This window comes from Oncorhynchus keta, chromosome 1, assembly GCF_023373465.1.
Source record: "Oncorhynchus keta strain PuntledgeMale-10-30-2019 chromosome 1, Oket_V2, whole genome shotgun sequence".
Classification (NCBI taxonomy): domain Eukaryota; kingdom Metazoa; phylum Chordata; class Actinopteri; order Salmoniformes; family Salmonidae; genus Oncorhynchus; species Oncorhynchus keta.
This window is the reverse complement of record NC_068421.1, coordinates 34,927,273-34,948,486: the sequence shown is the minus strand read 5'-3', so window position 1 is coordinate 34,948,486 and position 21,214 is coordinate 34,927,273. Positions and strand designations below refer to the sequence as shown.

Sequence of the window (21,214 nt, the reverse complement as noted above, 5' to 3'; positions counted from 1 at the left end):
GTTCAGTATGTATGTATGTATGTATGTATGTATGTATGTATGTATGTATGTACGTATGTATGTACGTATGTACGTACGTTAGTATGTATGTATGTATGTATGTATGTATGTATGTATGTATGTATGTATGTATGTATGTATGTATGTATGTATGTATGTATGTATGTATGTATGTACGTATGTATGTACGTATGTACGTACGTTATGTATGTATGTATGTATGTATGTATGTATGTATGTATGTATGTATGTATGTATGTATGTATGTATGTATGTATGTACGTACGTTCAGTATGTATGTATGTATGTATGTATGTATGTATGTATGTATGTATGTATGTATGTATGTATGTATGTATGTACGTATGTACGTACGTTATGTAGTATGTATGTATGTATGTATGTATGTATGTATGTATGTATGTATGTATGTATGTACGTATGTACGTACGTTCAGTATGTATGTATGTATGTATGTATGTACGTATGTACGTATGTACGTACGTTCAGTATGTATGTATGTATGTATGTATGTATGTATGTATGTATGTATGTATGTATGTATGTATGTATGTATGTATGTATGTATGTACGTATGTACGTACGTTCAGTATGTATGTATGTATGTATGTATGTATGTATGTATGTATGTATGTACGTATGTACGTACGTTCAGTATGTATGTATGTATGTATGTATGTATGTACGTATGTACGTATGTACGTACGTTCAGTATGTATGTATGTATGTATGTATGTATGTATGTATGTATGTATGTATGTATGTATGTATGTATGTATGTATGTATGTACGTATGTACGTACGTTCAGTATGTATGTATGTATGTATGTATGTATGTATGTATGTATGTATGTATGTACGTACGTTCAGTATGTATGTATGTATGTATGTATGTATGTATGTATGTATGTACGTATGTACGTACGTTCAGTATGTATGTATGTATGTATGTATGTATGTATGTATGTATGTATGTATGTATGTATGTACGTATGTATGTATGTATGTATGTATGTATGTACGTATGTACGTACGTTCAGTATGTATGTATGTATGTATGTATGTATGTATGTATGTATGTATGTATGTATGTATGTATGTACGTACGTAGTATGTATGTATGTATGTATGTATGTACGTATGTACGTATGTACGTACGTTCAGTATGTATGTATGTATGTATGTATGTATGTATGTATGTATGTACGTATGTACGTATGTACGTACGTTCAGTATGTATGTATGTATGTATGTACGTATGTACGTATGTACGTACGTTCAGTATGTATGTATGTATGTATGTATGTATGTATGTATGTATGTATGTATGTATGTATGTATGTATGTATGTATGTATGTACGTACGTATGTATGTATGTATGTATGTATGTATGTATGTACGTATGTACGTACGTTCAGTATGTATGTATGTATGTATGTATGTATGTACGTATGTACGTACGTTCAGTATGTATGTATGTACGTATGTACGTACGTTCAGTATGTATGTATGTACGTATGTACGTACGTTCAGTATGTACGTACGTTCAGTATGTATGTATGTATGTATGTATGTATGTATGTATGTATGTATGTACGTATGTACGTATGTATGTATGTATGTACGTATGTACGTACGTTCAGTATGTATGTATGTATGTATGTATGTATGTATGTATGTACGTACGTATGTACGTATGTACGTACGTTCAGTATGTATGTATGTATGTATGTATGTATGTATGTATGTATGTACGTATGTACGTACGTTCAGTATGTATGTATGTATGTATGTATGTATGTATGTATGTATGTATGTATGTACGTATGTACGTACGTTCAGTATGTATGTATGTATGTATGTATGTATGTATGTATGTATGTATGTATGTACGTATGTACGTACGTTCAGTATGTATGTATGTATGTATGTATGTATGTATGTATGTATGTAATATATGCCATTTCGCAGACGCTTTTATCCAAAGCGACTTACAGTCATGTGTGCATACATTCTACGTATGTATGTATGTATGTATGTATGTATGTATGTATGTATGTATGTATGTATGTATGTATGTATGTATGTATGTATGTATGTATGTATGTATGTATGTATGTATGTATGTATGTATGTATGTACGTATGTACGTACGTTCAGTATGTATGTATGTATGTATGTATGTATGTATGTATGTATGTACGTATGTACGTATGTACGTACGTTCAGTATGTATGTATGTATGTACGTATGTACGTACGTTCAGTATGTACGTACGTTCAGTATGTATGTATGTATGTATGTATGTATGTATGTATGTATGTATGTATGTACGTATGTACGTACGTATGTATGTATGTATGTATGTATGTATGTATGTATGTATGTATGTATGTATGTATGTATGTATGTATGTATGTATGTATGTATGTATGTACGTATGTACGTACGTTCAGTATGTATGTATGTATGTATGTATGTATGTACGTACGTATGTACGTATGTACGTATGTATGTATGTATGTATGTATGTATGTATGTATGTATGTATGTATGTATGTATGTATGTACGTATGTACGTACGTTCAGTATGTATGTATGTATGTATGTATGTATGTATGTATGTATGTATGTATGTATGTATGTTCAGTATGTATGTATGTATGTATGTATGTATGTACGTACGTTCAGTATGTATGTATGTATGTATGTATGTATGTATGTATGTATGTATGTATGTATGTACGTATGTACGTACGTTCAGTATGTATGTATGTATGTATGTATGTACGTATGTACGTACGTTCAGTATGTATGTATGTATGTATGTATGTATGTATGTATGTATGTATGTATGTATGTACGTACGTTCAGTATGTATGTATGTATGTATGTATGTATGTATGTATGTATGTATGTATGTATGTATGTATGTATGTATGTATGTACGTATGTACGTACGTTCAGTATGTATGTATGTATGTATGTATGTATGTATGTATGTATGTATGTACGTATGTACGTACGTTCAGTATGTATGTATAACTGACCCTCTCTGTGTTTTCCTCCCTGACTTTACACAAGAGTGTGTTCTCCTAATACTGTAGTGACTGTTTGCAAGCATTACAGAAATTGAGTTTGTGTTAAGAACTATTTCCCTGTAATTTCCCTGTAAAATATCCCATATTTCCCTGAAAAACACAAGACTTTATGGTGTTCAGAACTTTTACTCATTTTCAGCATTATATGATTAATCATTTGTTAATGTACATTCCTCTAGTGGTGAAAAATAGATTTACTTACTCTCCCTGCAATGCAGCCAACCAGACCAGAGGGAGTGAAATCTTGGTTCAAAACAGACACAGAAGGGATGGGCATCTTGCATTCCTACTCTTGTCTGTCACTTTGAAACTACGGCCTAATTAAAATGCATAGCCTATTGGGATATGAAGGAATTGAATAGGTGTATACAAAATGGTGATACAGCACTACACCTAACCTTTCTATCGGGGTCAGGGTTTCGGCCATATTGCTACAACAATCTGATTCCTTCAAAACTACACACCGACATATTGGCAGGTCGAGATGGATCCCCAATAGCCTGGTAAAACCAGCCTGATCGCTGCGTTCACCATTCTGTAATATGTGGAGTGAGATAGAATGGTGAATGCAGTTGGTTCTAGCAGACTAGAGCCACAGATTACGAGAAGACAGCTTTTACCTGGTCAGGTCTGTATGAGTTTGAGAGGGTACCTTTCAGTCTGGATAATGCCCCTGCAATGCCCCTTACCACCGCATTGGGTTTGTACGTGTTTGAGCGGATACTTTTCGGCCTGTGTAATGCCCTGTCCGGGCTGATGGTGAGACACCCTATTGACCTACTTTGATGTTGTTGTTTATTTGCTGGACTTTGACAGACATCTAGTCCACCAATAACAAGTCATCCAGAAGATACATTACGCTACATGACCAATCACTGTTAGCTGGGCTATAAAAGAAAAGTGCACTCCCTCTGTGGGTCCCACAGAAATGGATTGAGCAACACTGATGTAAACTGTGTCTGACTTCTATAACAGTGTAATAACAATGTATTGTAATAACAGTCCACAAAGAATACATGATAAAAAACACAACTAGTTTATTTGGCTGCAATTTACCTGATAGTTAGTTACCAGACATCATCATCTATCAAACAAGCAGACCTGAATTGAACACATACTCATCAAATAAGATTCTCATGAAGACATTATGCCCAACAACAATTTATTGTTGTGTCAACAGGTGATTGTTTTTTCGCAAAATACAGCCAAGAAAAAAACAAGATGATAAAACAGTGAATGCCATGTATATTTTCCCCATTATGTAAAAGTGGACAAACATCCTGAGTATGATTCAATATGAGGGGGAAGCTCTGTAGAAATAGTCAGCTAATGAAGCTGAAACAGTTAAAGCATGACTTGAGAAAATGCTCTATGGAAACCATTAAATCAGGAAGCCATGCAGTTCAGAGAATGTTGTCATTTTCAAATAACAATCAATCATGCTTTTTTAACAATCAAACATGCATTGGGTACTTTAGCAAGGTCTAGGTGGTTTCCTACATGTTCAACATGGGCATTTTAGCAATCAAATATTCTAGTAGTTTGCAGCATTTATGAATGAACTTTTACACAGCATTTTAAACATTCCTTCTTCAGTCCCTTATACCAAATGAGTGGAAGAAGCAAAAGGGTACTTAAATGAATAAATAAAACAAAACGTACAATATCACAGAATAAAGCTTCCTTCCTTTATGCTGCCATTGAGTGTCAATAACACAGACATAATTCAATCGCTTCTATTACTGTTAAAAAATGACAGTTAAACAGTCAATCATTGCAAGCTCAAACATTACAAGGCAGGTCAGTGTCACAGTGGTCACGGACAGTTTATTTTAGTTCCCTCCTAAATTCAACTAAGGCCTGAAGTCATTCAGGGAAACATTTGTAAAAATACATTGTGTTGTTTATTGTCTGTAACAATAATAAAGCGATTATATTATTTATTTTTTGAAAAACGACCAAAATCATGCAACTATAATTTTTAACAAACAAGTGCTTTTGATGCGAGTGCTGGTGTTGTGGGTGGGAGATTAGGCACTGGCATCTTGCTTTAAGCGTTGACTACGTGCCTTGTAGACCTCGATGAGTAAATCTTTGACATATTGAATCTCTCGTTCCACTGACTCCGCCTTGTCGCGGAGCTCCCGGTTGTGTTCCTCCAGCCCATGAAGCTCCTCCTCCAGTATGTCCAGCTCCGCCCTCTTACGCAGTCGATACCTACAGTTTACAAAATGCCAGGGTCAGCTTGCACCTGCTGTACCGTTGGAGCCCCCTCCACTTTCCCCTTATTATGTCCCTCTCTCAGTCCCCACCACAAGTGGCAGTTGCCAACCTATCCTACACCCACAACATCTCATCTATCTTTGTAGAAGTAACCATGACTTGTCTGAGTCACTGAGCTACAGTAGGTTGGCAGTTCAATATCAGTTCTCTCTAAGAGATAGAGAAAGCTAGTGTCGTGAATTTAACATGGACATGTTTTCCCAACCTCATCCCTTAAGTACTAACTAGATTTCCGGATATGTATCTATGAACATCCAAGATAGCAGGTCCTATTAGAAGAGTTCAGATTTCAGATTTTATAAACACATTTATATCTGAGAAGTTCTTGTAGCACTATCACACCAGTGAAAAGACACAGTGATCCCATTCAAACCAGAGATTAAGGTCTATTTAAAATGTGCAGACATTTTTTTGGTCAGACTTTTAAAAATGACCAAACATTCTATCATCACAGTTTTTATTTAAACTTTATAAAAATCAGTACATTTTTCACAACATACCTGTGAGCAGCTGTTTTGTTCTGGTCTCTCTTCTTCTGCTTCCGTTCTCCGGTATGTACTTCCAGAGGGACAGCGACAAGGCCTGGTTTGAGGCAGCTCAGGGAGCATGGATCTTCCTTTAGCCTCTGTACTGCTTGACTGTGAATGGGCGAGTCCACCATTGGCCTCTCGCTCTCTCCTCTTGACAGACATTCGTAGCTTTGGTCTCCAAGACATTCTGGGAAGAGGTAGTGGCCATGCTGGGGCTCTATACCATGTACTTGTGTAGGCTCTTCGATTTCACTTATAAAGCTATAAGGCTCTGTATCAGCAATGTTCGGGTGGTGGTGGTAATAGCCACCGTTTGCCTCTGGCTCTTGAGGAATACCTCCAGAGAGTCCACCATCTTTGTTCCAATGAAAGACCTCCAGCCCCATACCATCATAACCCCTGCCACTAACCTTCATTCCATGCATCAACTGTCCTTCTCTCTTGGGGTGGGTATCGAAGGACCCACCCATACAAAAACTTCTGGTCATCTCTTCACTGCAAAAAACGTCCTCTGTAAAACAATAACTTTCCTCTTCCTTCAGCAATACACCACATTCTCTGACTTTCTTTACACTGCCAATGTTCTTCCCAACTCTCTTCAATGTAGAAAAGTGGTTAACAGCAACCTCTGTGCTTCCTGAGGAACTTCCTTTGGCACTCCAGGTGTCATGCTCAAGTTCCTCTCCAACTTTGTTGACACCATCTGAAACCATTCTTTGGCAAGTATTGTATGAACGATGATGACAGTTGTATGGGGATTGTCTAGCCATTTTGGGTCTTCCAATTTTGGGACCACCACAGAAGCTCAATCGGTCGAGTTCCCCTGTTGCCAGGGTAACAAACAATGGGCTGGTTTCTGATTGGTGGCCACTGTACGAAGCATAGGGCAACTGGTAGTAAGAATGGGCACCCATTGCTTGGGCGCCTTTGTCACATTTTGGTGATTTGTCCAATTTGGTTGAAGTCGATTCAGACCGGAAGTAATCCTCAAGCTGAGCAAGCTCCTCTTGCAAAAGAGAGGTCATGACCTCCAAGTCAGAGGGCACCTTGACATCATGTTCCAACGGTGAGGGCGGAGAAGATGAGCTAGAAGAGGATTCAGTAGTCGACTGGAACGAAGACAAATCAACTTTTTCCGTCATCCAGTCCGTCTGACCATCACCTATGAAAAAAAAATATTTTATTAAAATATTGAATTCAAATGTCCATATCGCAGGCATAAAATTAAATGAGGATTTTTTAAACGGTCCTTTAATTTCAGACGATAAACGATAAATGTAGAAAAATATATATATATATCCTTGCGAAACTAACCGATCATTTGAAAATAATTTAACGCCATCGTCTTCATTGGGAAAATATCCACTTAGCTTCACTCATTGTACGACATAAGCTCGTACTGCAGTGCGGTTCCACCTGGAATGTGGAAAAATAAAAAAGCGTCTTGCCGTAACTCACCAATTCTGTGCTGTCTCTCCGGTAACTCCACCCCCTTCCTTCCCCAGGATTGGCTGTCGTTAGCTTGTTGGGAAGAGGGAATGATGAGGTCGACCGTGCAAACAAGAGGAATTTTCCTGCGAAGGATCGATATCGCCATCGTGTCTTTTATTTCGGTCAAAATGGTGAAATGCACTAAGTGTGCGAGGGTTCCAGAGAAGCGTCACTATGGACAGAGTGGTGGGAACACTTGAAGACCTGGGAATGACAAAAAAATCTACTTAAAACAATCAACAACTCTACTGAATTTCCACACCCAAACACCCCATTTCACCCCACTGCCACACCCCCAAAACCACCACACACTAAAAACAACTGTTAAAATTGTACCATTATCAGAGGGTCTTCACAGACCAAAAAATGGTTGAAGATTCCTGATAATTGCATTTTGCATCCATAAACCAACATCTTAGTTTTCACATTACGAAACTACTGAACTTTAGGAAAATAAGTTAGGCTTGGAAATCTGTTACAGGGCTATATAACACGGTCTCTATGAAAACTCACTCCCCTCATAAAATGCAACTATAATATCTCAACAACATATCAAATTGTATTTGTTATAATCCATTTCACAGTCCAGGAAAGCAGTGCCTACACGACAGTATAGTAAACAACGTTTACGTCAGTTAGCCTATGTGTATTCTATATCAAATATTAAAAAGTATTATTTTTTCCTCTCGTTCCAACTATTATATGTTTATGTTTTAAATATATAGCAAATTTCTACATTTGAAAAATATAGATTTTACTAGTAGCCCACTGATAAAATATTTTTCAGTGGCAGTTCTCACCTCTGAGCTCAGTAGGCTACTGTAAAACTGTAGATTCTAAATATCTCTGTTAGACTAAAAGGTCATTACAATAACCCCAACATCATTTCAGAAATGGTTAATAAAACAATTACAATGTCAAAGCTAACATATTGAACACATTATACTTGACAACAACTGTAGAATAAAGAGAACAAATGATTTCACTTACCCCATTATTTCTCAATAGTATAGTTGTTTGGAAGTGCGTTGCCAATGCAAAGCACAACAACTAGTGACAGGGGGGTCAATTTAATAAGTCATCTCTTACTTAGAACACAATGACCTCATTTGGTGTGTTATGAAGACGATGAGTTTCTAACAGAAAGTTTAGGAATCAGCAACTTCTTCTGGAACTACTAAATCCGGACCGTATCACACTGTTACAAATCAATCCGCAGTTTACATTTTACCCCTTTTATCGCGTCATATCCAAGGGACTTTCCACCCTGTTATTTCCAAAAGACATATTGTAATAAAATGGAAATAAAACGATGTAACTTTACATTATTTACATGTAAATAATAATATATATTTACATTTCTACAACCACACTTGGGTTGCAAAAACGCAATTCACCTCAGGAATCATGGCATTTTTAAGGATCATATTTCCGAGCTAATATCTTGTTGGTAAATAAATTGTCACCAACAGAGAATGTCCTACATAAAGCACTCTGTAATAACGGACACGGTTTATAACGGACTATTTAGTCACACACACGGGAGGAAGGATACAGTCTTGCAGTTGGAAGGTGTAACTTTTGTTGCAGCACTGTTGCATCAGTTACGCAGCGGGTTCGCCGAATGTTGTAGGATTGTGGTCACACTATTGGTTTATCTAGACTAAACCTCTTATTGGTCGATTAGGAATTGTCAAATTATTTTTAATCATCATAGGTCCAACGTTACTTTGTATATGTGTGTACAAGTAGTAAGGAGATAGAGGCCACCTGCCTCTTTCAGTATTTATTATTTCCTCCATAAGACATTACCTCTTTAATAGTTATAATAAGAAGGTTGCAACCTATAACTTTACGAATGAGCAAATTCTATTATAAATGTAATGCACTTTAGTGTAATCAACCAGAGAAAAACTTAGTAGGCTGCTAGCCATCAATTTCATCTCAACTAAAATGGTCAAACTTCTATAAAAAATGTCTTATTAACATATTTTGTGTGTAGAATATTAATAAAAGTAAAATAATAATTCCAAAGGGCTATATGGTTAGAAGAACAAAAGGACACACAGGAGGTCAAAGCAGTTTACACTTGACTTTATCTCTCATTAGTACAACAGTTACACCACTCTCTGTCTGGAGTTGCTATGCATTTTCCTCACTGAGAAACCAAAAGCTGATTGAAGCAGCCATGTCTTCCTGTTGCTATAGTAATAGGGAACACTGCCCCCCTTTGAAAACATGCTTTTTGGCGTGTCTGTTGCCAAGGGTTTAAAATAATCCCCTTACCTCTGCGCTTACAATGTTCTTGTTATTGCACTCTTTGCAGCTTTTGTGCATACAACCTCTTAATTCTTTGCATTTGTAATATTCGTGCCATGAAGTTCATGAAAACTTCCTGCATTCGTCTGACCCTTTCTACGTCTATTCTTTCTCGACGTGTGTAACCTAACCTGCAACCGATATTCTATTGTAATATATTAAAATTTGACTCTATTCCATTCCCAAAATAATGCACAAAACTGGTCATAGTATAAGGATACAGGACACACTTTTTTTGTTTGCTTTCTTCGCTGTTTCAATTCCTCACAGCATTAACCATCTGATAGCAGCAGAAACGCCACCTGGTGTTATCAATAGCATTGTTGAGGAATGTAGTCCACTTGCTATTGTAGTACATTTGTTATTGTTTAACATCTCTCCAGGAGACCAGCACTAGTCAATTGGAATGTAACTATTATAATCATATGGGAGAGTGCTTTTCGAGAGGTTCTTTAAGATTTGGAATAGTGTAAAAATTAAACATGAAACACCCATTTAACACTGATGCATGCTGTCACGAACAGATGTTTGTGTGTGTGGATGTGGACAATGTGCAAATATTTTCAGGTTTTTTCCCCCTTTTTTTCTGTTTGAAGAGGTCACGGGAAGGTTTATATTATAACAGGTATATTGTATGCATATGACATGCGTTCTGTAGTCACATATCATCTCGTATGCCGTACCTATATCATTTTATGCTATATTTTATTAATTTTCTATCTAAATTTCATTTATGGAAAATAATACAAATCATATTTTCTGCTGCAAAAGCGTTGCCCTCTCTGCAACTACTGTCCAAGAATCTTTGGGAGATCTGACCCTACATCATAGAGAGAACTGCTTTCAAAGGAAGGCTTGCACTTCGCAAGTATGGCACATTGGTAACAGTTACAGCATAGTTTCATCACCAGCTCCCTACGAATCCTGCTTACATGAACTTTTTTACACGGATTGGCAATATGGGAAGCAACACTACAGGTTCCTGCCAATGCAGTGACACTTTTGAAACCTTTAATACACCCTCCCTCTCACATGACTTGTGTGTAAGATGTCATTATAGCGATTAAATCCTGTACTATAATAAACAACGGAATTGCTTCCTTTACTTGGTGTAGGTATACATCCTTTACGAAAATCTATATGTATAGAATAGTCTTGAAAAATTATATCAGAGGCAAATTTGCAAAGATATCACCTTTAATTTGATGAAACCTTCTTGAAAGTCAATCATCCCTGAGGAAGCTTGGTAGAAAGAGGGAGTGTCATCCTGTCATCTTATCATGCAGCACAATGTCATGCAATGTACTGCATTGTCAAATGTGGTTCAATCTCCAGCAGGAACTAATAACTTCATCTTTTGTAGGTCTGTATGACATTCAGAAGAAGAAATAATCTCTCTGTTTAATTAATACAAATGCTTATACATTACTTACAAAAATACTTTGAATCATATTGACATTAAGCCTGAATATTAATACCATAACATCTCTTACCCTGATATGGATGGTAAAACTAAATTTTTTAAAAATTGTTCACTGGGCCAAAAGCATCACTTTAGGATATTATCACGCTTTAGGGAAGACCCAGATGCAGACAGTGTCGAAGTAACAAAAGTGTATTACTACAGGGAGCAGGCAAAACGACAGGTAGGCAGAGGTCAGTAATCCAGTGTGATGTGACAAGGTACACAACGGCAGGCCGGCTCAGGGACAGGGGAGGCAGAATGGTCAAAACTGTGAAAAATAGAAAACAGGAGCTAGAAACAGACAGGAGCAAGGGGGAAACGCTGGTAGGCTTGACGAACAAAATGAACCGGCAACAGACAAACAGAGAACAAAGGTATAAATACACTAGGGATAATGGGGAAGATGGGCAACACCTGGAGGGGGGTGGAGACAAGCACAAATACAGGTGAAACAGATCAGGGTGTGACAGATATTGTATTTTAAGTTGGTTTAACAGTATTTCATACATGCTGTGCTTACTTCCTGTACACAAAAGGTGCATGATGGTGGCAGAACAAAGTGTTCTGGAAAGTCTGGTTTGAGCTTGAACAGGAATATTGAAGTAGAGGCTAAATACAATTGTTAAGCATGCATTTTAAAGCTTCTCAGGTTCTCATTACATTTCATTTCTCATTTCATTCCATTAATCATACCGGTGACATTCTGTTCACCTTCATCTTGAGCTCCCTCACAATCACCTTCAGTCAGTAACTGATAGTGGCTCAGATTGGGGAGGTAGTTAGTATCCTATGCCCCCAGCCCTGACTATGAGCTGACCAGGACCAGGAGAGCTAAGGAAGCAAACCACAAAATAACCGTATGTCGCTCTGGATAAGAGCGTCTGCAAAATGACTAAAAGGTAAAGGGTTGCAGTTACATGTTAAGTTAATGTTACTGGATTACTGAATCTTATTTGAGTACTGCAGTCTCACATAACAATATGGGTTGCAATAGACAACAATCCAGTGATTTCAAGCCATTGTAGTTTCATCACAGCAACAGAGGAATAATAAAGAGAACAAGTGTTTTACAGTATTCAAATACTGTTATTTTCCCTCCCTCAGCACCTTACTTACTCCCACCCAACAGTCTATTGTGAATCCCACCCTGAGAATATTTTTGGAGTGCCAGTCCACTAGGGGTTATCCTGAGGGATTATAGATACTAAATACTGGATAGATACTGGATAGGGAACCCAGAATGGGTATGAAACAGCAACAGGGATGCTCCTCAACAGCAGTAATGCCATGATCAGTCACTCTTCCCATGACAACAGGGGCCTTTTGAGCCTCAGCAGCAGTCTGGGTCCATAGGGAACTAACAGGCAGCAGCAGCCAGCTGCTCTCATGTGTCATCCACAACCACAGGCTTAATCAGTCCCTCATAAACTGGCCAGCCACGTGGAGACAAAGCTCCACAGTCTCCACACACAAGTGCATCTATATTGCTTCTAAATACTAAAAAGAGCTGATGTGTGCTCTGATGAAGATTCATTGCCAGAATGTGTCAATGGGAGTTTGTTTGTCACTCTGATTGTGAACATTTTGATGAAGTTGCAGCAGATTCAACTCAATACAGTTGAGTTGTAAGAGCAGGATCACTTCAGAAGGAGCCTCAAGGAAAATATAGAGTAGACTTGTCTACTTGAGGTGATTCAGATACTGCATTACAATACCCTTGAATTAGACACTGATCAGTATTCGATATTGACCAGAATGTACTATTATTCTGAATTACATTGTTTAAATATGTTCATCTATCAAGTACGCAATGATTCCTCAAAATGAGCCCATCCCAAAAATGAAGAAATACTAAACAAGGATCTCTGCCAGGGGTTCTTGATATAATACTGTGCTTGAGTCTGCTGCCCTCTTCTGTTACTTGCTGTAGATGATCGTAGAACTGACACATCGTCTTCAATACATTAATAAGGAGATCCTTGAGGACCACTTCTCTAAAAACAATTGTGTGGAGAAGAAACAAATGATTGTCCAGCAACAACAATTAAGAGCACGCACACAACACATACTGAATCTTGTGTGTGTATCTGTGTGTTTACGTGCGTATGTGTGTGTGTTTGTTTTTGTGGTTCATGTGTGCGTGTGTGTGTTTGCATGTGTGTGTGTGTGCATCTTCAAGGCAGAGTGTGGTGTTGTGGTTCACAAGACTGTAGGAGCTGGGCGTCAAGCCATCAACAACTCTAAGGTTCACAAGGTGCTCTCTTCTCCAGCCCCATCAAAGGTTATTACTGGACAGGGAAATATGAACAAATCTATAACACACAGTGAACGATTGGCAAACGTCTTCTCACAGAAAGAAAATAAATTGTATACTGGTTCACATTTGATATAGACAGTAGGATGTCTTGAGAAATGTTCATAGCCCTAGAGCTGTCTAATAATATCCTGTCCTATCAGACCAAAAGAATGTATGAGCATGCAGCCTCTTGGGGAGAGGCTTTTCCATATCCGTTGGTAAATTCCTCTGTTTACCTCCCAATGTCTGACTGTGCTTTCTGTCTCTCTTTCAAAACCATCATTAGGTGTGCTTGCTGAAGCCAAGCACAACTTTAGAATGTTTCATACTTATTATTAATGTGCTTGCTGAAGGCAAGACCACTCCAGATTTCTTACATATTCATATTATTAATGTGCTTGCTGAAGGCTAGACCACTCCAGATTTCTTACATATTCATATTATTAATGTGCTTGTTGAAGGCTAGACCACTCCAGATTTCTTACATATTCATATTATTAATGTGCTTGTTGAAGGCTAGACCACTCCAGATTTCTTACATATTCATATTATTAATGTGCTTGCTGAAGGCATGATCACTCCAGATTTCTTACATATTCATATTATTAATGTGCTTGTTGAAGGCTAGACCACTCCAGATTTCTTACATATTCATATTATTAATGTGCTTGCTGAAGGCATGATCACTCCAGATTTCTTACATATTCATATTATTAATGTGCTTGCTGAAGGCATGATCACTCCAGATGTCTTACATATTCATATTATTAATGTGCTTGTTGAAGGCTAGACCACTCCAGATTTCTTACATATTCATATTATTAATGTGCTTGCTGAAGGCATGATCACTCCAGATTTCTTACATATTCATATTATTAATGTGCTTGCTGAAGGCATGATCACTCCAGATGTCTTACATATTCATATTATTAATGTGCTTGCTGAAGGCATGATCACTCCAGATTTCTTACATATTCATATTATTAATGTGCTTGCTGAAGGCATGATCACTCCAAATTTCTTACATATTCATATTAATGTGCTTGCTGAAGGCATGATCACTCCAGATTTCTTACATATTCATATTATTAATGTGCTTGCTGAAGGCATGATCACTCCAAATTTCTTACATATTCATATTAATGTGCTTGCTGAAGGCATGATCACTCCAGATTTCTTACATATTCATATTATTAATGTGCTTGCTGAAGGCATGATCACTCCAGATTTCTTACATATTCATATTATTAATGTGCTTGCTGAAGGCAAGACCACTCTAGAGTTACATAGTTGTATTATTAATGTGCTTGCTGAAGGCTAGACCACTCTAGAGTTCTTACATAGTTGTATTATTAAAGTGCTTGCTGAAGGCTAGACCACTCTAGAGTTCTTACATAGTTGTATTATTAATGTGCTTGCTGAAGGCTAGACCACTCTAGAGTTCTTACATAGTTGTATTATTAAAGTGCTTGCTGAAGGCTAGACCACTCTAGAGCTCTTACATAGTTGTATTATTAATGTGCTTGCTGAAGGCTAGACCACTCTAGAGTTCTTACATAGTTGTATTATTAAAGTGCTTGCTGAAGGCTAGACCACTCTAGAGCTCTTACATAGTTGTATTATTAATGTGCTTGCTGAAGGCTAGACCACTCTAGAGTTCTTACATAGTTGTATTATTAAAGTGCTTGCTGAAGGCTAGACCACTCTAGAGTTCTTACATAGTTGTATTATTAAAGTGCTTGCTGAAGGCTAGACCACTCTAGAGTTCTTACATAGTTGTATTATTAATGTGCTTGCTGAAGGCAAGACCACTCCAGACTTCTTACATATTCATATTATTAATGTGCTTGCTGAAGGCATGATCACTCCAGATTTCTTACATATTCATATTATTGTGCTTGCTGAAGGCAAGACCACTCTAGAGTTACATAGTTGTATTATTAATGTGCTTGCTGAAGGCTAGACCACTCTAGAGTTCTTACATAGTTGTATTATTAAAGTGCTTGCTGAAGGCTAGACCACTCTAGAGTTCTTACATAGTTGTATTATTAAAGTGCTTGCTGAAGGCTAGACCACTCTAGACTTCTTACATAGTTGTATTATTAAAGTGCTTGCTGAAGGCAAGACCACTCTAGAGTTCTTACATAGTTGTATTATTAAAGTGCTTGCTGAAGGCTAGACCACTCTAGAGTTCTTACATAGTTGTATTATTAAAGTGCTTGCTGAAGGCAAGACCACTCTAGAGTTCTTACATAGTTGAATTATTAATGTGCTTGCTGAAGGCTAGACCACTCTAGAGTTCTTACATAGTTGTATTATTAATGTGCTTGCTGAAGGCTAGACCACTCTAGAGTTCTTACATAGTTGTATTATTAAAGTGCTTGCTGAAGGCTAGACCACTCTAGAGTTACATAGTTGTATTATTAAAGTGCTTGCTGAAGGCTAGACCACTCTAGAGTTCTTACATAGTTGTATTATTAAAGTGCTTGCTGAAGGCAAGACCACTCTAGAGTTCTTACATAGTTGTATTATTAAAGTGCTTGCTGAAGGCTAGACCACTCTAGAGTTCTTACATAGTTGTATTATTAAAGTGCTTGCTGAAGGCTAGACCACTCTAGAGTTCTTACATAGTTGTATTATTAAAGTGCTTGCTGAAGGCTAGACCACTCTAGAGTTCTTACATAGTTGTATTATTAAAGTGCTTGCTGAAGGCTAGACCACTCTAGAGTTCTTACATAGTTGTATTATTAAAGTGCTTGCTGAAGGCAAGACCACTCTAGAGTTCTTACATATTCATATTATTAATGTGCTTGCTGAAGGCTAGACCACTCCAGATTTCTTACATATTCATATTATTAATGTGCTTGTTGAAGGCTAGACCACTCCAGATTTCTTACATATTCATATTATTAATGTGCTTGCTGAAGGCATGATCACTCCAGATTTCTTACATATTCATATTATTAATGTGCTTGTTGAAGGCTAGACCACTCCAGATTTCTTACATATTCATATTATTAATGTGCTTGCTGAAGGCATGATCACTCCAGATTTCTTACATATTCATATTATTAATGTGCTTGTTGAAGGCTAGACCACTCCAGATTTCTTACATATTCATATTATTAATGTGCTTGCTGAAGGCATGATCACTCCAGATTTCTTACATATTCATATTATTAATGTGCTTGCTGAAGGCATGATCACTCCAGATTTCTAACATATTCATATTATTAATGTGCTTGCTGAAGGCATGATCACTCCAGATTTCTTACATATTCATATTATTAATGTGCTTGCTGAAGGCATGATCACTCCAGATTTCTTACATATTCATATTATTAATGTGCTTGCTGAAGGCATGATCACTCCAGATTTCTTACATATTCATATTATTAATGTGCTTGCTGAAGGCATGATCACTCCAAATTTCTTACATATTCATATTAATGTGCTTGCTGAAGGCATGATCACTCCAGATTTCTTACATATTCATATTATTAATGTGCTTGCTGAAGGCATGATCACTCCAGATTTCTTACATATTCATATTATTAATGTGCTTGCTGAAGGCATGATCACTCCAGATTTCTTACATATTCATATTATTAATGTGCTTGCTGAAGGCAAGACCACTCTAGAGTTCTTACATAGTTGTATTATTAAAGTGCTTGCTGAAGGCTAGACCACTCTAGAGTTCTTACATAGTTGTATTATTAATGTGCTTGCTGAAGGCTAGACCACTCTAGAGTTCTTACATAGTTGTATTATTAAAGTGCTTGCTGAAGGCTAGACCACTCTAGAGCTCTTACATAGTTGTATTATTAATGTGCTTGCTGAAGGCTAGACCACTCTAGAGTTCTTACATAGTTGTATTATTAAAGTGCTTGCTGAAGGCTAGACCACTCTAGACCTCTTACATAGTTGTATTATTAAAGTGCTTGCTGAAGGCTAGACCACTCTAGAGTTCTTACATAGTTGTATTATTAATGTGCTTGCTGAAGGCAAGACCACTCTAGACTTCTTACATATTCATATTATTAATGTGCTTGCTGAAGGCATGATCACTCCAGATTTCTTACATATTCATATTATTAAAGTGCTTGCTGAAGGCAAGACCACTCTAGAGTTACATAGTTGTATTATTAATGTGCTTGCTGAAGGCTAGACCACTCTAGAGTTACATAGTTGTATTATTAAAGTGCTTGCTGAAGGCTAGACCACTCTAGAGTTACATAGTTGTATTATTAAAGTGCTTGCTGAAGGCTAGACCACTCTAGAGTTCTTACATAGTTGTATTATTAAAGTGCTTGCTGAAGGCAAGACCACTCTAGAGTTCTTACATAGTTGTATTATTAAAGTGCTTGCTGAAGGCTAGACCACTCTAGAGTTCTTACATAGTTGTATTATTAAAGTGCTTGCTGAAGGCTAGACCACTCTAGAGTTCTTACATAGTTGTATTATTAATGTGCTTGCTGAAGGCTAGACCACTCTAGAGTTCTTACATAGTTGTATTATTAAAGTGCTTGCTGAAGGCTAGACCACTCTAGAGTTCTTACATAGTTGTATTATTAAAGTGCTTGCTGAAGGCTAGACCACTCTAGAGTTCTTACATAGTTGTATTATTAAAGTGCTTGCTGAAGGCTAGACCACTCTAGAGTTCTTACATAGTTGTATTATTAAAGTGCTTGCTGAAGGCTAGACCACTCTAGAGTTCTTACATAGTTGTATTATTAATGTGCTTGCTGAAGGCTAGACCACTCTAGAGTTCTTACATAGTTGTATTATTAAAGTGCTTGCTGAAGGCTAGACCACTCTAGAGTTCTTACATAGTTGTATTATTAAAGTGCTTGCTGAAGGCTAGACCACTCTAGAGTTCTTACATAGTTGTATTATTAATGTGCTTGCTGAAGGCTAGACCACTCTAGAGTTCTTACATAGTTGAATTATTAATGTGCTTGCTGAAGGCTAGACCACTCTAGAGTTCTTACATAGTTGTATTATTAATGTGCTTGCTGAAGGCTAGACCACTCTAGAGTTCTTACATAGTTGTATTATTAAAGTGCTTGCTGAAGGCTAGACCACTCTAGAGTTCTTACATAGTTGAATTATTAATGTGCTTGCTGAAGGCTAGACCACTCTAGAGTTCTTACATAGTTGTATTATTAAAGTGCTTGCTGAAGGCTAGACCACTCTAGAGTTCTTACATAGTTGAATTATTAATGTGCTTGCTGAAGGCTAGACCACTCTAGAGTTCTTACATAGTTGTATTATTAAAGTGCTTGCTGAAGGCTAGACCACTCTAGAGTTCTTACATAGTTGTATTATTAATGTGCTTGCTGAAGGCTAGACCACTCTAGAGTTCTTACATAGTTGTATTATTAATGTGCTTGCTGAAGGCTAGACCACTCTAGAGTTCTTACATAGTTGTATTATTAATGTGCTTGCTGAAGTTTAGACCACTCTAGAGTTCTTACATAGTTGTATTATTAATGTGCTTGCTGAAGGCTAGACCACTCTAGAGTTCTTACATAGTTGTATTATTAATGTGCTTGCTGAAGGCTAGACCACTCTGTTTAAATTTGCAAAAATTAGCATAAAATAACGCACCAACAGTAATAGTAACTCACGAACTGTTCTAGCTAGAGACACCAAATCAACTTTCACATGTTCAGGCTATCCTGTCATAGCAATCAATCAATCAATCAATCAATCAATCAATCAATCAATCAATAAATCAATCAATCAATCAATCAATCAAACAAACATTCCAACTATCTATAGTTTTTCAACATTTAAAATGTGCATACCCCAAGGTGGTAAGGGTAGGCAACAACATATCTGCCACGCTGATCCTCAACACAGTGACCCTAAGGGGTGCGTGCTTAGTCCCATCCTGTACTCCCTGTTCACCAACGACTGCGTGGCCACGCATGACTCCAACACCATCATTAAGTTTGCCGACGACACAATGGTAGGCCTGATTACCAACATTGATGAGACAGCCTATAGGTAGGAGGTCAGAGACCTGGCAGTGTGGTGCCAGGACAACAACCTCTCCCTCAACGTGAGCAAGACAAAGGAGCTGATCGTGGACTAAAGGAAAAGGAAGGCCGAACACGCCCCCATTCACATCGACGGGACTGTAGTGGAGCGGGTCGAGAGCTTTAAGTTCCTTGGTGTCCACATCACCAACGAACTATCATGGTCCAAACACACCAAGACAGTCGTGAAGAAGGCACGACAATGCCTATTCCCTCTCAGAAGACTGAAAAAATTTGGCATGGGTCCTCAGATCCTCAAAGAGTTCTACAGTTGCACCATCGAGAGAATCCTGACTGGTTGCATCACTGCTTAGTATGGCAACTGCTTGGCCTCCGACCGCAAGGCATTACAGAGGGTAATGCGTAGGGCCCAGTACATCATTGGGGCCAATTTTCCTTCCATCCAGGACATCTATACCAGGTGGTGTCAGAGGAAGGCCCCAGTCACCCAAGTCATATACTGTTATCTCTGCTACCGCACGGCAAACAGTACCGGAGAGCCAAGTCTAGGTCCAAAAGGCTCCTTAACAGCTTCTACCCCTAGCCATAAGACTGCTAAACAGTTAATCAAATGGCTACCTGGACTATTGACATTGACCCCATGATACTGAAAATGTCCTTATACCCATCATGAGCTTGCTACAACCTAGCCTATGAATGAAGGTTTACAACATAGTTGCACACAGGTTAAGAGAAACATTTGAAATTACAGACAGGGACACATGGACAGACAGTGACACGTTCAACATCTTCAAAACTTTGTAAACTATAACAATTCAAATTAGAATTACTTAGAATTGGTTAAGAAAGAACAGACTGGTCTATACAGACAACAGGCAGAATGTGTTATGCACAAAGCTTGGCAAAATGAATACTTCAACGAGCTAAGTCAGCTCAATGAGTGCTTTGCAAACCTTACAGCAGTCGAATCAACAGAGGGGATAGTCCATACAGACCAAAAGGTAATTAATAATAATACATATCGCTCTTTTTACTCTGAATTGTACTCATCACAGGTTAAACATGATGATACTGATTGCACCAGTTTTGTACAACTCAGACATCTCCCTAATCCTGCAGCATCTCAATTAGATGCTCCAATCTCTTTGGCTGAGCTTAAAGAGAGAGTACAAAACTTGAGCATAGGAAAATCACCAGGCTATGATGGATTCATAATAGACTAATAGAGTTATTGACTGTTTTTTTGGCGCAGTTGGGGAAGCCACTATTTAATATGATCCAGTTCTCTGTGTCCAAAATGTCATTCTCAATAGATGTAAACAAAGCAATTATCTCGCTTTACTTAAGAAAAATAAAGATTCATTAGAGTGTGCTCACTATCAACCCCTATCACTGTTAAATTCAGATGTCAAACTATTTGCAAAATTAATGTCTCGAAGACTTGAATCTTACATGACAAATTTAGTTCATCACGTTCAAACTGGCTTTATAAAAAGTTGTCTGGCCTCTGACAACATCTGCCGTCTATTACACATCATTGACACAGCTGAAAATGTGGAACTACCTGCTGCTGTTCTTTCACTTGATGCCAAAAAGGCCTTTGATCGCCTTGAATGGCTCTACCTCTGGACAGTATTCAAACATATGGGCTTTGGAGATTGTTTTATCAATATGATCAAAGTACTGTATTCTTACCCATCCA

At 37.6% G+C, this 21,214-nt stretch overlaps 1 protein-coding gene across 1 annotated transcript; it reads right to left on the bottom strand.

Moving 5' to 3' along the window:
* Positions 1-4,143: 4,143 nt before the first annotated feature.
* On the bottom strand, positions 4,144-8,877 carry LOC118372090 (uncharacterized). The gene is made up of 4 exons (XM_035757850.2): positions 8,418-8,877; positions 7,395-7,631; positions 5,907-7,098; positions 4,144-5,340 (listed from the first exon to the last, which is right to left on the bottom strand). Exons 2-4 carry the CDS (start codon positions 7,531-7,533, stop codon positions 5,154-5,156), a joined length of 1,518 nt encoding a protein of 505 aa, XP_035613743.1. The 5' UTR covers positions 7,534-7,631; positions 8,418-8,877; the 3' UTR covers positions 4,144-5,153.
* Between the last annotated feature and the right edge of the window lie 12,337 nt (positions 8,878-21,214).

Excerpts from the sequence above, each read along its gene's own strand:
- LOC118372090 (XM_035757850.2), bottom strand. The coding sequence starts at position 7,533 with ATGGCGATATCGATCCTTCGCAGGAAAATTCCTCTTGTTTGCACGGTC. Across the intron at positions 7,099-7,394 it reads GGAGAGACAGCACAGAATTG|GTGATGGTCAGACGGACTGG; the intron begins GTGAGTTACGGC and ends TTTTTTTCATAG. Across the intron at positions 5,341-5,906 it reads AACAAAACAGCTGCTCACAG|GTATCGACTGCGTAAGAGGG; the intron begins GTATGTTGTGAA and ends TGTAAACTGTAG.